The 15,707-nt window shown below is 42.3% G+C and overlaps 1 protein-coding gene across 1 annotated transcript; it reads right to left on the bottom strand.

Moving 5' to 3' along the window:
* Positions 1-4,795: 4,795 nt before the first annotated feature.
* Positions 4,796-12,553, bottom strand: ATRAID (all-trans retinoic acid induced differentiation factor). Its single transcript, XM_032216800.1, has 7 exons — positions 12,309-12,553; positions 12,105-12,229; positions 10,936-11,007; positions 9,238-9,309; positions 8,467-8,588; positions 6,793-6,893; positions 4,796-5,843 (listed from the first exon to the last, which is right to left on the bottom strand). Exons 1-7 carry the CDS (start codon positions 12,399-12,401, stop codon positions 5,739-5,741), a joined length of 690 nt encoding a protein of 229 aa, XP_032072691.1. The 5' UTR covers positions 12,402-12,553; the 3' UTR covers positions 4,796-5,738.
* Between the last annotated feature and the right edge of the window lie 3,154 nt (positions 12,554-15,707).

Raw genomic sequence — 15,707 nt, 5'->3', positions numbered from 1 at the left:
CCGAAGCGATGAAAAGCGCGTTACCGGGAGGCGGAGCCGAGAGGGTGAAGAAGGGAGGAAATGACCTGTCAAGGGGCGGCGCAGCACGAACCGAGCCGGCCACGTTTCCCCCCCCCCCCCCAAAAGGCTCCGCCTTGGTGGGATTCCTCTGCCGCCGATTCCCTTTCCGATGCTTACCTGAGCCTCGCCAGGCCCGGTCGGCACGTGCTGTAGAAGGAAGGCGCTTGCCAAATAAATAAATAAATAGATGAGAGAGAGAGAGAGAGAGTTGAGAGAGAGAGAGAGAGAGAGAGTTGAGAGAGATAGATACTTGATAGATAGATAGATGATAGATAGAGATAGGTAGATGATGGATGGATAGATAGATAGATAGATAGATAGATAGATAGATAGATAGATAGATAGATAGATAGATAGATAAAATAGGCACTCCGTGGCCAGATTTTTGCCAGCGGGCGGTTGCATTTGGCACCCTTCAAACAGGAGTTGTGGGAGGACAAAAGCAACGAATAGAAGAGCATAGTTGTAACTCGGAGTTGAACTGTGGGGTCCTTGATGCTCTCTGAGCTTGCTTGTTTTCTTGCAAGACATTTCATTATCAAACTGTAAGGTAAGCACTCACGCTAAACACTGGTGTTATTTGGTTTGGTGATTTTATTTTATTTATTTAGAAGATTTATATGGCCACCCATTCACTCTCAGTGACTCTGGGTTGCTTACAAAGAATAAAATCCCAATATAAAAGAATAAAAAATAATACGCCCCCCCCCCCCTCAATCCCTCCATGGGGGTGAAATGCTTGCAAGCAAACAGCCAAGCTCAGAGAGCACCAAGGACCTCACACAGGACAAAGGTGCCCAGTCTTGGTGGCCTCCATGCAGTGGCTTTCTTCTTCCTTAGGAAGTCTTTGGGCATCATCGAAGAACAGAACCTCAAAAGTAGCACCTTGATTCTTTTTTCCAATTTGTGCTGCCAGGGTCTGCCCCATAGGCAATCCCCTTTGTGATTGGATGAGCCACTCCACATTACTTTGTAAGAATGTTCCTGGGATGGAACTAGAGCAGTGATGGCAAACCTTTTCAGCACTGAGTACCCAAACTTGAGCGCGGGCTCAAAGACCAGCTGGCCAATGTGCATGCGCACACTAGCCAGCCAGCCGGTCTTCTGGTTTCCAGGGCTCCGGCATGTGCGAAGACCAGCTGGTATGTATCCGCCAAAAACCAGAGCACCTAGTGATGGTGCATGTGCCCACATAGAGGGCTCTGTGTGCCACCTCTGGCATGGTTTGCCATCATGGGACTACAGGATATAAAATGGAAATATAACCTTTTAAAATAGTAGGCTTTCAAAGTTGCCAGCGCTGAACAGATAGGTTTGAATTTGGGATCAGAAATCATGTTTTTCTTCTAGATTTTCATACCTATTATTTTTTTACAAATGATTGGGCCAGAACACATTATTTATAAGAACACATTAATATTCCTTCTTCCTCCTATTTTCCCCTTCAACAACAGCTCTTTGAGGTTAGTTGGACTGGGAGAGTGATTGGCTCAAAGTCACCCAGTTGTTTTTCATGCCTACAGTGCAGGGGTGGGTTCCTGCCAGTTCTAGTCTCTTCTATAGAAATCTACAATGCCATTTAGAACCGGTTCCAGCTCCTTCCCCCTGCCCGTCTGCACATCATCAAGATGAAGAGCGAGAGGAGGAATTCTGGGAGTTGAAGTCCACAAGTCTTAAAGCTGTCAAGTTTGAACACCCCTGGGGTTTTTTTTCCTAAAGGGTTAGGGGTGCAAGGGTCTTGTAACTTGATAGGTTTAAGACTTGCATGCTTCAAATGCCAGAGTTTCTGAGCCAACATTTTGGTTGCTAAGCAAGAACATTGTTAAGTGAGTTTCACCACATTTTACAAGTTGGCCATGCCCATTCAGTCACATGGCTGGCAAGCCACTCCCACCCAGTCACATGGCTGGCAAGCCACTCCCACAAAGCAGGCCACACCTACAGAAGAGGTTCTAAAAATTTTGAAACCCACCACTACTACAGTGGGACTAGAACTCCAGGCTCCTGGTTTTGATATCCAGAGGGGAAACCAGTGGAGACTTCAGTGTTTTATACTCAATTAAGATTAAAATTGCATTAGTATGTGTAACACTGCTGCTTAAATAAGCTTAAATAAACTACAAGATTAGAGATGGCCCAGTTTCATCAAGAACATAAGGGTTAGACTAGAGTTTACTTTGTGATGTAATACAGATTGGATCAGTTGCTTTCTGTTCAGAGGTAGACTTTGAGCCTGGCCATGTTCTCAGCCAACCAGCATCTGAGTTGAAACATACATTCACAAAAGTAAGATTGAATTTTGGCCTTATAAAGAGGTTCTCTGTGTAATCCATTCTTCTACATGGGAAAAACATTTGTCTTATAAATGACAAAGGGCAGAATTCTGGAGATGCAGACTAGAGTTGCTATGCCTAATCAGGGAGAAATACTATTAAGCTAAAAATAATTCTGATATGTTTGAATGTACCCCCCCCCCATCCCCAGCAACTAGGGGAGCTCTACAAAAATATTTTCTTTCAAGATTCAAAGTATTTGTTTATAAATGATGTTTTTAGCTAGGAATCTTTGTTAGATATTTATTTTGGTGTAGGTGTATTAGAAGCCATCTGATTTTTATTTCTCTGTGCAAATGTAAATTCATAACTTAAATGCAGTGCCCCTCAACACAAATTATAGCACTCCAGCACCATCTTGTGGCCTAGCAAGAAGTTTGTATTTTTGCAAATAGGATTCATGTACTGTTGCTTTTGAAATATTTTGGGGGAAAAAAGACTTCATCATTTGCAAGATTTGTTATCTTCCAAAGCATGGAAGAAGAATGGAAATCTCTATAGCCACCATGATTATGCCACAGTATACAGGAAGCTATATTATGGAAAATATTTCATTTTTTTAAAATCCAATTCTTTTATTTGTATAACTCCATACCATTTATGGAGCAATAACAACCAAGCAGTAATACGGAGGCAAGGAGACAGTGAACTGGGGATCCAAAAAATACCAAATTACTTATCCATTGCCTAGAAAGACCCATTATTTCACAATCTCCCAATTTGTAGACTGGTTCTTTTACCACTCTACCAAACTGATTGTCTTAACAATTAGAATGTTAATAAAGGGAAAAGGGGGGAAAATTAGATTTCTACCTTTTCCGGGTTTTTTACTTTTCCTATCAGTTATTTTATAGCATTTGTAAATATCTAGAAACCAAATTGTAATGTTTACCATCCTGTGTGATATATTGTGTGTATGGAAGCCATTTTTGTTTAAACTTACATTATATTATGTTGCTAATTTTGTCATTACTGCATATTCTCTAAATTTAAATTCCCAGTTAAATATTGTCAGGATTATATCTTCCTTCTAGTAAATTTTGGTCAAAATTTATTCTTACTGCTGTGAACTTATATCTCATCAAATTGTTTCTTGGAGTTTTGTTATCTTTTAAGAAAAGTTTGATTTCAAAGTACATCCAAATGTTCCTAATACCGTGTTTCCCTGAAATAAGGCACTTGGCCTTATTTTGGGGGAGGTCTTATTTTTGAGGTGCAGGAGCGTGGTCACCTCATGGCTGCTGCTGTGTTGCAATATTTTCAGGGACGTCTTATTTTCGGGGGTTTATTTTAGTGCATGCACTCAAAAGCCCAATTGGACTTATTATTCAGGGAGCTCTTATTTTCAGGGAAAAAGGGTAGCTGAAAAGCAGTTAACCATTTTCTGAAAGTGATTAGAAAAGAAAGTAAGTTGAACCTGATGCACTTCAAATGCACTGTCCATGGTTTGAGCAAGATGGTCTCCAAGAGTTCTAAACCAGCAGGAGATTTTGTTTTGAAGTCTTCTCACAAGGAGGATCTACGTGCTAGCTCTTCATTCAGCCACGGTTGTTGGCACTGAAGTATATTCATTTTCATAATTGCAATTGATTTTACCCAAGGTATCGTTACGTTCTTCCAATCTTCGGAGTTCAATTTCTTGCCATAATCTGACATGGTTATTTTGTTATATTTCTTTCTTTTCAAAATGGACTACATTGTACATCTATCTGCCATTTGTCTCTCAGTAGAGATTGCTGACCACCTCTGTACATATTCAATGAAACTAAATTCCTTGTTTATCTGAGCACATTCCTAAGCCTCAAAACTGAGCGCATGGAATTTAAAACAATCAAGAGCAGACATGCTATGAAACCTTCTCTGGTTTATCGATTAACTTAAGCTGCTGCTTCCTTGCAGTGCTGCTGCCTTGATTATATACATTTCTGCCTAATTTAGCAATCTCCAGAGAGCCAAGCTTGGATTTATTTATTTTTGCAAGTGGAAAGTAGATGTGGATCAAATCCTTGGAACCATGTGTCCCCAAAAAACATATCCCAAGGAAGTTTGATGCTTTAAAAAAAATCAGTTTAAATCAATTATTGATAAGCTAATGGTTTAATTTAAACCATCATTGTTACTAAATGAATAAGCAAATTGTTCAATGAAAACAATGGTTTAATTAAAATAACCACATTGGGTACTTTACAAATACTTAGTATACAGCATTGACATGATTTAAAAGCTTAAGGAATCTTGCATGAACAGAGGACAGTGGGCTGAATAAACATAAGTATTTTAAGAATGAAGGAGAAAGAAGGATGAGTATTGTTCAAACACAGAATCACATTACATTACATTACATTACAATACAATACAATACAATACAATACAATACAATACAATAGCAGAGTTGGAAGGGACTTTGGAGGTCTTCTAGTCCAACCCCCTGCCTAGGCAGGAAACTCTATACCGTTCCAGACAAATGGCTATCCAGCATTATTAGTTCAACTTTGCCCTGGAATGCAGACAGATAGTTTCTCCGACTGCTTCATGATTTGCAGAAGACATTTGAAGAAAGAAAGAGGGCAAACTTGCAAGCTTTCCGTAATATGCATGGGGAAAAAGAGCAGAGCAGATATTTTGGAAGTAATCAGGTCCCAAAAAAGAGTAAAGGCTAGAGAAATAAATATGCTTCAGTTATTTATTAAAATAAACCCTTAAATTTTAAGGCAGAACAACTGGGTCCCTTTATGGTAGAATCCAAAAGATTTCTTGAAGTAACAGGAGTAAGGATGGGGTTGAGTGTCTCATAAGCTCTCTTTTGAATATTCCAGACCCAGAAAAACTTCCCCTGAAAAAGAGCACCCTTATACTGCTTCTAACTAGCACTTTTTCCTCAGGCTCCCTGATTCTAATAGTAGAAGAAAGAAATCTGGATTAAGCCCTAAGCAATCAGGAGTCACACAAGCACTGGTTTTCGTCATATCCAGTCACAACCCTGATTAGTTGTATTTACTTTATTAGAAATTAAATGAACACTCCAAAGAATATCACTCAATAAGACATTAATTTCCCCCAGTTCTCTTTTTACATTTTATTGATAGCCCCAACTTGTATGCATTGGCCAATTAACAGGTCCAGTTGGAAATAATGTGTTCCTGTACAATAACTGCTACAGTATTCTCCCATGTGTTCGAACATGTAACAGAGCATAACCACTCTGAAAGGCTCTAATCCAAAAATTATTTCCCCCAGAAAAATTGGGAATCTCCAGTTCCAAAACCAAAGGGTAACAGCAGACAAGACTTGTAAACTCCCACCTCCTTTGTGAAGTGTTGGTGGACCTGGAGAATGGAGAGGCCATTAAAGGGTTTTCGCTTTATGGCGCTGTGTGATCCAAAGGAAGGTGGAGAGAGTGATGGTGATGACTCCCAAAGTTCCGAAGAAAAGCAGGTATGGAAAATTGCCCTGAAAGGTAAAGGAAAATTAGAAGGCTGTTTCTAATTTGATTAGCTCCCAAAGATTCCTCTTCATCAGTCTCAATGGCTTGAATCAAATGGGCTTTTATCAGACTGAAGTCCTCCAATGCTGTTGGATGTTAGTTTCCAACAACCTCAGCGAGAAGAAGGCAGTGTTCCTCACACGTAATGATTATTCCCAGTTGAATAATCTACCGTATTTTTCAGAGTATAAGATGCTCCAGAGTATAAGAAGCAACTTAGTTTTGGGGGAGGAAAATAGGGAAAAATAATTTCTGCCTACCAGGTATTCATCTGGCTGGCGTCCTTCAGCACAGCTTCAGCAGATTAGTTTGCTGGTTGTGAGTGAGCCCACTAACACAGCTTTAGAAGCTGTTTTTTAGCCTCGCTGGGCCTGAAAAGCAGCTTCTAAAGCGCAGTTGATCATCGCAGGAAGCTGCAATTAGTAAAGTAGACGAAACGCGGAAGAGGTAAGAGACGGCAGCAGCTGTTCCGGGTTGCCATTTTGGGTCCACGCCTCGTGTTTTCAGCCTCCAAATGCTCCAACTGCCGCCCAAAAACGCAATGCGAGAGGCAGTGATCAGCCTTGAGTGGGTCTCAAACGGAGTGTTTGGAGGCTGAAAACGCGAGGCGTAGAGCCCAAAAATGCAAGCCATTGTCTGTGGCAATCTCTGCAGCCAGGAAGAGGATACGTAGAGGCCGAAAGGTGGGGGCTGGCAGGTGGGTGGGGCTACATTTGGAATATAAGACACACCCAAATTTTCAGCCTCTTGCAGGGGGTGGAAGGGCATCTTATACTCTAAAAAATACGGTATTTCATTTAATAGGTCTTATTTTGGATGAAATAACCATGCCCCAAAGCCCCATCTCCTTGTACCAGAGGAAAAAGCATACAGACTACAGAGCATAAATTCCAGCATAATCAAAAACCAACTTACCTGGCGCAAACATTTATAGCCATGGTATGGCTCTACACAGAGGCACTGAGACAAGCCGGGTCCGTCAGAACTACAAAGTGATCCCTCTGGGCATACCCAAACTGTAGAGAAAGTGGGTGGAGGGGAAAGAGTGAGGCTATCCTCTCACTTTTTAAATCTTATTCCATAAACAGCACAACTCACAGCTTCTTCTCTTCAGTTTTCTTTCAGTCTCCTACACCCCTTTAATACTGTGCCTTCCATTTGCAGAGCTGATCTTATCCTGCCCACCTTAATCCTTTCTGCCAAAACCACCTATTTTTATCTTCCTAAGATTCAGGATTCGCTGCCCTCACTTCAGGTCTTTTGCCGCATTCTACTACCACTGATGATATCTTTTTGTACAAGCCGTGTTTCCCGTAGCAAATATTTTGCTCAATCTACTCAGGACTAGGACTAGCACATAAAATGCTAATGCTAAAATCAGAAGTAGATTCAAACCCATCTCCTTCCCCAGCTGCAGTTCATTTCTGAAAAATATTCATATATAAATTTCAGAAATAATAGCTAAGCAAGAACACTGATATCATGCAAAAGAACTTCCTGCTGGATAGTCCTTTACTGCCTTAACAGAACTGCCCAAGGCAATTGTGCTGCTTTGATAGTATTAATTATTAAGAGTTTCATGTTATCAATGAAGAAATAGATTAAGATGAAAAAAATCAAAACCTCAAATTCAAAACTCAGATTAATATCATATAGTATTTGGCTACCTCATTGACATCAACATAGAAGAGATTACAGAATGGGAGCATGAAATTTGAGAGTTCCTTGTTTATTTCTGTTTGCCTCCCTGTAGCTGTTTCACGAAATTGTAGATTTAATTCTATGTTTGCGGACTGCAGCAAAACATACAGGGCTAAGAGTGACTCACCCCTCACTCATACCCTTTACTAACTGGTAGTTAGGCAACTGCAATGTAGTAGTCTATGGGGCTGCCTTTGAACATGACCCAAACTGCAGTAGGTTTTTAGCAGATAAGAACCATTCCTGTAGAATTAACTCCTATTCTTCAGTTACAGCACTTGCTGCTAAGAGGCTTCCAAATTAATCTTCTGGTTTTGACCTTTTAATATCGTCTCCTCCAAGAGAGCCAAGGTGGCACAGTGGTTAAATGCAGCACTGCAGGCTACTTCAGCTGACTGCAGTTCTGCAGTTCAGCTGTTCAAATCTCACCGGCTCAAGGTTGACTCAGCCTTCCATCCTTCCGAGGTGGGTAAAATGAGGACCCACACTGTGGGGGCGATATGCTGACTCTGTAAACCGCTTAGAGAGGGCTGAAAGCCCTATGAAGCAGTATATAAGTCTAACTGCTATTGCTATTGCTAATATGATTGTCCCAGTCTCTCATGCTGTTCCAGGAAGTGGATATTAATGGCCCCATTCCTGATAAGAGTTTTAGTAAATCTAGCCCTGGAGACAACCATTCTTTGAGGGGTCTCAATCCTGTGAAACACCTTGGCCCCAGAGGTCCAACAGGCAGCCACTCTTCTCTACTGTTTTTTTCATGACTACAAATAGTTTGTTGGAGTTTGGAAGTAAACAACTTACTTTTAACGTCCTCATCATCAATCCCCACCTTTCTTCACCTCCTTACAGCCCAAGCATACAAGGTCTTGCCTACTAAATCCATACCAGGTCCCAATGAGCCATTGCAGGAGCTCCTTTGATCTTGACAGATACGATTGTCCCCTTGGATGGTGATATTTTTCCATACTTCATTGCCTCCAGGACAATCCAGCTTCTGGGGCAAAGCACTGGGGATCAATATAAGTTATATCAGCAACAAGTGAAAGGCAGATTCAATAGGATTCCCCCTAGTGGTATAATTCAGCTGGTTCTATCTGGATTGGGTGAACCGGTAGCAGTGCCCGAAGGAGGCTCCGCCCACCTGCCCGGACGTCATCATGTCTCATTTTTGATGCTCTGTGCATATGTGAGAGGTCCTGCGTGTATGCGGAGGTGGCGCGTGCGCTCACATTTGCGAACCGGTAGCAAAGGTAAGTTGATTTCACCCCTGGTTCCCCTCCTCTAAATAAAACCTCATAAACCACACCCCAAAAGCATAATGTTGTGAAAATAGGCATAGCCAAGAAAAGCTTTTGATTTCTACTGAAGCCTGATACCAACACTTTATGGAACATTCTCCCCCCTAAAGAGTCAGTTTTGTTCCTCCTTATTTTCTGGAAGTCCCTCAAGAGCACTAGTGAGATCTTGAGGTGGCTCTGTTGCTGATCAAATCTCATGTTGCATGTGTGTTTTTATATCTTTTTTTAACATGTTTTTATACCTTTTTGCTATATGCTAGCCAGAATCACTTCTTATGAGATGGATATAAACTTGGTAAATCAACTCAAGTCAGCAGCCTCCATTCATTTTGCATCTGTCATCATTTACAATACTCACAGGGTCTGCAGCTGAGTGAATCCTCGGAAGTGGTCTTCAAGCACACTTTCTAATGGATTATCAGTCAGATCACTACATTAAGAACAAAATAATGAAGAGTTTAGTTTAGTTTAGTTTTCCTTTATTTGTATGCCGCCCTTTTCCCTGGGGGGACTCAGGGCGGCTCACAATTCAGAAGGGTGGAGGGGCAAGACAAACAGTATTCCAAACATGGAGACAATACAACATATTAAAAGAAAGCACAACAGTCACACAATTCGGGTGGGGTTAAAATCTTAACCCCAGGCCAGCCGGGACAGCCAGATCTTTAAAGCGGCGCGGAAGGATTGGAGGGTGGCGAGGGTCCGAATCTCCACGGGGAGTTCGTTCCAGAGGGTCGGAGCAGCCACCGAGAAGGCTCTCCTCCGGGTAGTTGCCAGTCTGCACTGGCTGGAAGATGGAATTCGGAGGAGGCCTAATCGATGCGATCGGATCGGTCTAGTGGAGGTAATTGGCAGTAGGCGGTCTCTCAAGTACCCAGGCCCACTACCATGGAGAGATTTATAGGTGATAAGTAGCACCTTGAAGCACACCCGGAGATCGATAGGCAGCCAGTGCAGCTCACGGAGGATAGGTGTTACGTGGGTGAAGCGAGGTGCACCCACAATCGCTCGCGCGGCCGCATTCTGGACTAGCTGAAGTTGCCGAATGCTCTTCAAGGGCAGCCCCATGTAGAGCACAAGAGAATACATTCAAGGCCAATGTTCTGCTTCCTCTGTGAATGATGTTTAGGATAGTACAGGGGTGTCAAACTCAAGGCCCGCAGGCTGGGTCTGGCATGCGGGGTGCTTAAATCTGGCGTGCGTGGCCCATTTTTGGCCAGCAGATTGCTGCTGGAGGCCAAAAATGAGCCATGTGGGGGCCTCATGGGGCCTGTGCATGGCCCGTTTTTGGCCGACAGAATGCTGCAAAAGGCCGAGGCCGAAAAAGAGGCATTGGGGGGATATCCCCCCCATGGCCCTGTTTCGGCTGACAAAGTGCTGCAGGAGGCCATGGAGGCCAAAAACGGCCAGAGGGGGCCACATGCAGAGCTCTACTATTAAAAAAAAGTCTTTCAGTTCTGTGTCTTGTATGGGGAATTATGAACATGATGATACCAGTAATTGTCAGCTGCCACCTTATACTTGTTTGTGCTTCACTGTGATGACAGACTGTCATGAACTGAGGGGAGGGGAGATGGGGGGAATCAGAGGTGGGTTGCTCCTAGTTCAGCCCAGATTGAGCGAACCGGTAGTGACGGTAGTGGGCATGTGCAGAAGGTCACACGGGCGAACCGATAGTAAAAGAAATAGAAACCCACCACTGAGGGGAATGCTTTGGGAAATATAAGTGCGGTATCTCCACAAGACGATGCCTCAAGGTCACCCAGCTGGAGGAAGGAGGGGACTGCAAACCAAATCTGTGCTTCAAATGACTGTTAGAAAAACATCCTGCCTGAACCAGATTGGTTACACTGGGGGCAGGAGGGGGGGCAATGAGAGACAGTTGAGGGAGGGAAGAATAGAACTTAGGGATTTTGGCCTGTGATTTTCAGTTCTGGTTTTGCTTTACTGCAATAAACTTGGCCTCTAATAAACTATACTTTTCTCAACAAATGGAGCCAAGGGTCATTTCTAATTAGAGGTTTAAACTGCGGCAGGTCCAACAAATTCAACTCACATGACAAAAGCTGTATTCACTTCCTGGAAGCTAGAGCACAACTGATGCAATGAGCAGTTTCCATAATCCAACCTATAGATGAAGAGAGAAAGCAGCACTCTTACTTCTAGTGTAAAGGACTGGGTAATATTATTTTTATATTGGGGAGTAATAGAAAACATATTTCACAATAGCTAGTTAAGACTTATCATACAACTCAGTTATGGAATGTTATACTTCTGCTGGTATAACATTTTTTGAACAGAGGCAGTAATCAATTACACTTCTTGACTGAATTCTCACAACATTTTTGATTCCTTTGGTACATTTATTAATTAAAATGGAACAAAGAAAAATAAATACATTTAGCATACAAGTTCAATAGCCATATATTTAGAACACTCATTAACCAAAGTATATTTATTTTATAGAAGTATAACATTCACAAGACTCAACTCTCAGTAAACATAAAACAATTCACATAAAACAATTAAAATCCCATCAACCTCACTCCACTATAATCATTTTAAAGTTAAATTAAAACTAGATGCCCATATAAATGTAATGCCAGAACTGTAAAAGGCAAATACATTTGGCAGCATTTTCCATAGAAAGGGAGGACCTGCCTTCTATTTCACAACCCCTACTTGAGTGGGGAGGGAATTTTTGCAATGTTGTCATATTTTCTCACATTTAAATAATATCTAGCTATGTCACGGTTCTCACTATTGAAAAAGGAAGGAAGGAAGGAAAGATTTTAACTGCAACAATATTTTTGGAATGCTCATTTTTACGTTCTCATAGCATACTTTTTTGAAAAAAAATAATCGTACTTAATCAGATCATGATCTCTTGAGGACAATGGAACATTTAAAATACATGTCTGGACAATGCATCTTGAAATCCAATACCAGATAAAATTATCAGATCCCAAGGGCTGCATTTGGATTGCTTTATTGGATTGCCTTGTTGCCAAAGTTAAGCAAAAGACAATGTACTTGGCCTCAAGTACTGTATTACAGAACATATTTTGGTAGGCTGCCAACTTGCGTCAGGCGATGAATTATTTTCCCCATAAGTGAAAGTGGGAAAAAGCCTGAGCCGTCCGCGCGTTGCCATTCCAGGGTGTAACCTGGAGAACCCCAGGCGGGGAGGTTAGAAACTGATCACGTCAGCTCGAATCGACTCACCCCAAAACAATCTTCTTGTCCCTTTCTAAGCAGCAGCGGCCCCGCCGAACCGAACCCACCCGGGAACCGCAGAAAACGGCTACTGCGGACTCATTTCTCATGGGCCCAGCACAGCTACCGCAGACCTGCAAGAAGGTAGACGGAAACTATGAAAGGCCCCTCATATATCTCTTCCCCTCCCAGACAAACCTCCTCCCCCTTTACCTGCTCTAACGTTTCGGCCACGAACCCGGCCGACGAGGGGACTACCAAATAGAGGAACAGCTGGGGAACCCAGAGCCAGCTGGGCGCAGCCATGATGCGTCACATGATCCCAAACTAGCAGTCACGTGAATCTGAATAAAAACAAGTATGGAAAACATGTTATTCTCTCCCTTGAGAGAATAAAAAAAGAGGCATTGTGCTGCGCCAGCAGTATAGAGATAGTGTAGGAATTAAGAGCTGTCTCCTTTAAGAAACCCACCTCCTGGAAGTTGTAGGCAGAGACTGCCTTATGGGAAATGTAGTTCCATGACATGTGATCATATCTGTAGCTTAATACTGAACTGTAAATTTTGTTATATTTTTACATCACCTGATGGGACAGGTTATGGAAAGTCAGAAGTATCTTAACACTGAACTCTAAGTTTTGTTATTAAGAATGCCTGATAATAAATTTGATCTGAATGAGATTCCTAAGCGTGCAGTTGACTGCATGCCCCCAGCAAGTCTATAGAACAGGCATAGTAATGATACTGTCTCCATGATCTTTTTTTAAAATCCAAAATCCATAGGTGGAATATTCGTCTTAGGTTATTAGGTTATTTTATTGGAACGTATAAACTTTTGAGTTCTACAATATTTTTATTTGGCTATTTTATTTATGTTTACATTTTTATTTATACATTTGTATTCCCATAGAGAAAATCTATGTGGTGGCTAGGAATCGAAAACAATTTTATGGCACAAAATAAATTAATGCTGTATATAAAAGCACATGAGGAAAACATGTCCTGGTCCTATTAGACCTCTTGGCGGCTTTCGATACAATTGACCATGGTATCCTACTGCGACGACTCAGGAGGTTGGGAGTGGGGGGGCACCGTTTTACGGTGGTTCTCCTTCTACCTGTCGGATCGGTCACAGTTCATGTTGACTGGAGGGTAGGGATCGACCCTGAGGCGTGTCACTTGTGTGGTGCCCCAGGGGTCGGGTTTCTCACCCCTCCTGTTCAACATCTATATGAAACCGCTGGGCGAGATCATCCGGAACGGTATCATCAATATGCTGATGATACCCAACTTTTTATCTCTACCCCAAACCACCCAAACGATGCCCTCGATGTGATGTCCCGATGCCTGGAGGCTGTGCGGATCTGGATGGGGAGGAACAGGCTCAAGCACAATCCCTCCAAGACTGAGTGGCTGTGGTTTCCATCATCCCGATTTGTGCATCTTGTTCCATCTTTGATGATAGGGGGAGAAATTTTAGCCCCCTCAGAGAGGGTCCACAATCTGGGAGTCCTCCTGGATACGCGGCTTAGTTTAGAACACCTGACGGCCATGACCAGGGGGGCCTTTTACCAGGTTCGCCTGGTACATCAGTTGCGCCCCTTTCTGGATCGGGATTCTCTGTGCACACTCACTCATACCCTCGTACTTTCTCACCTGGACTGCTGCAACACTCTCTACATGGGGCTGCCCTTGAAGAGCACCCGGAGGCTTCAACTGGTCCAGAACGCGACCGTGCGGGTTATCATGGGGGTACCTAGGTGCTCTCATGCCCTTTTAGGCTGCCGGCACTGGTTGCCGGTTGTTTTCTGGGTGCGATTCAAGGTACTACTAATGACCTTTAAAGCACTCCATGGCTTAGGCCCAGGGTACCTGCGAGGCCACCTACTGCCACCGGTAGCCTCCCACCGTCCAGTGTGATCCCACAGAGTTGGCCTCCTTAGGGTGCCATCGGCCAGACAGTGTTGGCTAGCGACCCCCAGGTGAAGAGCCTTCTCTGTGGGAGCGCCTTCCCTCTGGAATGAGCTGCCCCCGGAGCTTTGCATAATCCCCGACCTCCAGTCCTTCTGATGTGCCCTAAAAAGTTGGCTTTTCCAGCAAGTCAGCCTGACCTGAACAAAATAAAATAAATGATTGATTTAATTGTTAATTTTAATCTAATTTTTAAAATGTTATTGTTAATATTAATTGGGTTTGTTTTTGGATACTCGAATTTCCTTTTTAACTTTTGTAATATGTGGTTTTTTTATGTTGTACGCCGCCCTGAGTCCTTTGGGAGAAGGGTGGCATATAAATCCAATAAACAAACAAACAAGATTAAAAATTCAGTTTTATTCCAGACCATGGGGGAAACAAACAACTGTGTAATACTCCTCTTCCCTTGGTGCCCCAAGCATTTGCTTATTTTGCTTAATGGTCAATAGTCTGCATTCTGTCTACAACCTTATTTTCATGATTGTCTTTAAACTGCAGACCCTAGGTCTTGAACATGTAGGAAGTTAGCACCCACCCCTCTCCTAGAAAAATGAAATATCCTAGGAAATATTGAAGAGGCAGAAAATTATATTTCCCTGGATAAGAAATGGAGAAATATGTTTTTAGGCAGGAAACAGACTCACTCTTAATAGCCCCCACCTTTCTCAATGGGCTATTAGGGGCCCTGAGCTAGTTTACTCTACATAGCAAAGATAGGATTAGCCTTCTACAAAAACACACCACATGGCATCTGGGAACTCAACCAAGCTTGGGACTCAAAAAGACACACAACCTACAAAGTTAGCTAAAACAACACCCCCCACCCCGCCGCTCCTGGGAGTATGTCAACCAATCAGAATACATTTCTTACACAGGGACAGAGAGGTGGGGCTGAACAGAGTATACAAAACCTAGCAAGTCCCTTCTTTTCTCTCTTCTTCACCCAACATCTGGAAGCATGTGATCCCCTTTTCTGTTCAGGACCTCAAACCATGTCGTCCTGTCCACCATTAAACCATCTTTCCAAGCAGCCTCCATGTTTCCAGTGTCTTTTTCCCCACTTGGAGCTGAACCCAGGACATTTCTTTTGCTTTCTTGCTTCTTTGCACACCTATTAATTGTAACATATTTTCTGATGACTTGCTTTGAAGAGCTTTCATATTCTTTTGAAAAAAAATGTGTTGGTTTTAATATTACATAGCCATGGATTTTAGGATTTCCCTTCCTCCACATAGTTGGTTGCTATTTATGAGTCTGAAGGACATTCATGTAATCCCTCTTTAAAACCTTCTGAATAGACACTTCAAGCTCTTGTGTATGTAGAATTGAGTGTTATACAAAAATGGTTTAGGAAACTTGCATGTCATATTTGAGGCAGGTTAAATGCATGAAGCAAACCATATATTATTTCCAAGAAAATTGTAACTATCTCCTTGGAAAATATGTGAATAAAGCATGATAAAATACTAATTAGCCCCAGCACTCACTCATACAATTTGTTAAATCATAATAGATTTTCTTTGGTTTAGACGCAGTAAATTATATAAACTCAGCTTTTGTTACTTGTAAATCAGAGTTAATAGCTTAGCATTTTATGTGAACTTAGCTTTAGATTTATTCAACACATCATGGTTACATT

This window comes from Thamnophis elegans, chromosome 4, assembly GCF_009769535.1.
Source record: "Thamnophis elegans isolate rThaEle1 chromosome 4, rThaEle1.pri, whole genome shotgun sequence".
NCBI lineage: Eukaryota > Metazoa > Chordata > Lepidosauria > Squamata > Colubridae > Thamnophis > Thamnophis elegans.
This window is presented reverse-complemented; position numbering and strand designations above follow the sequence as displayed.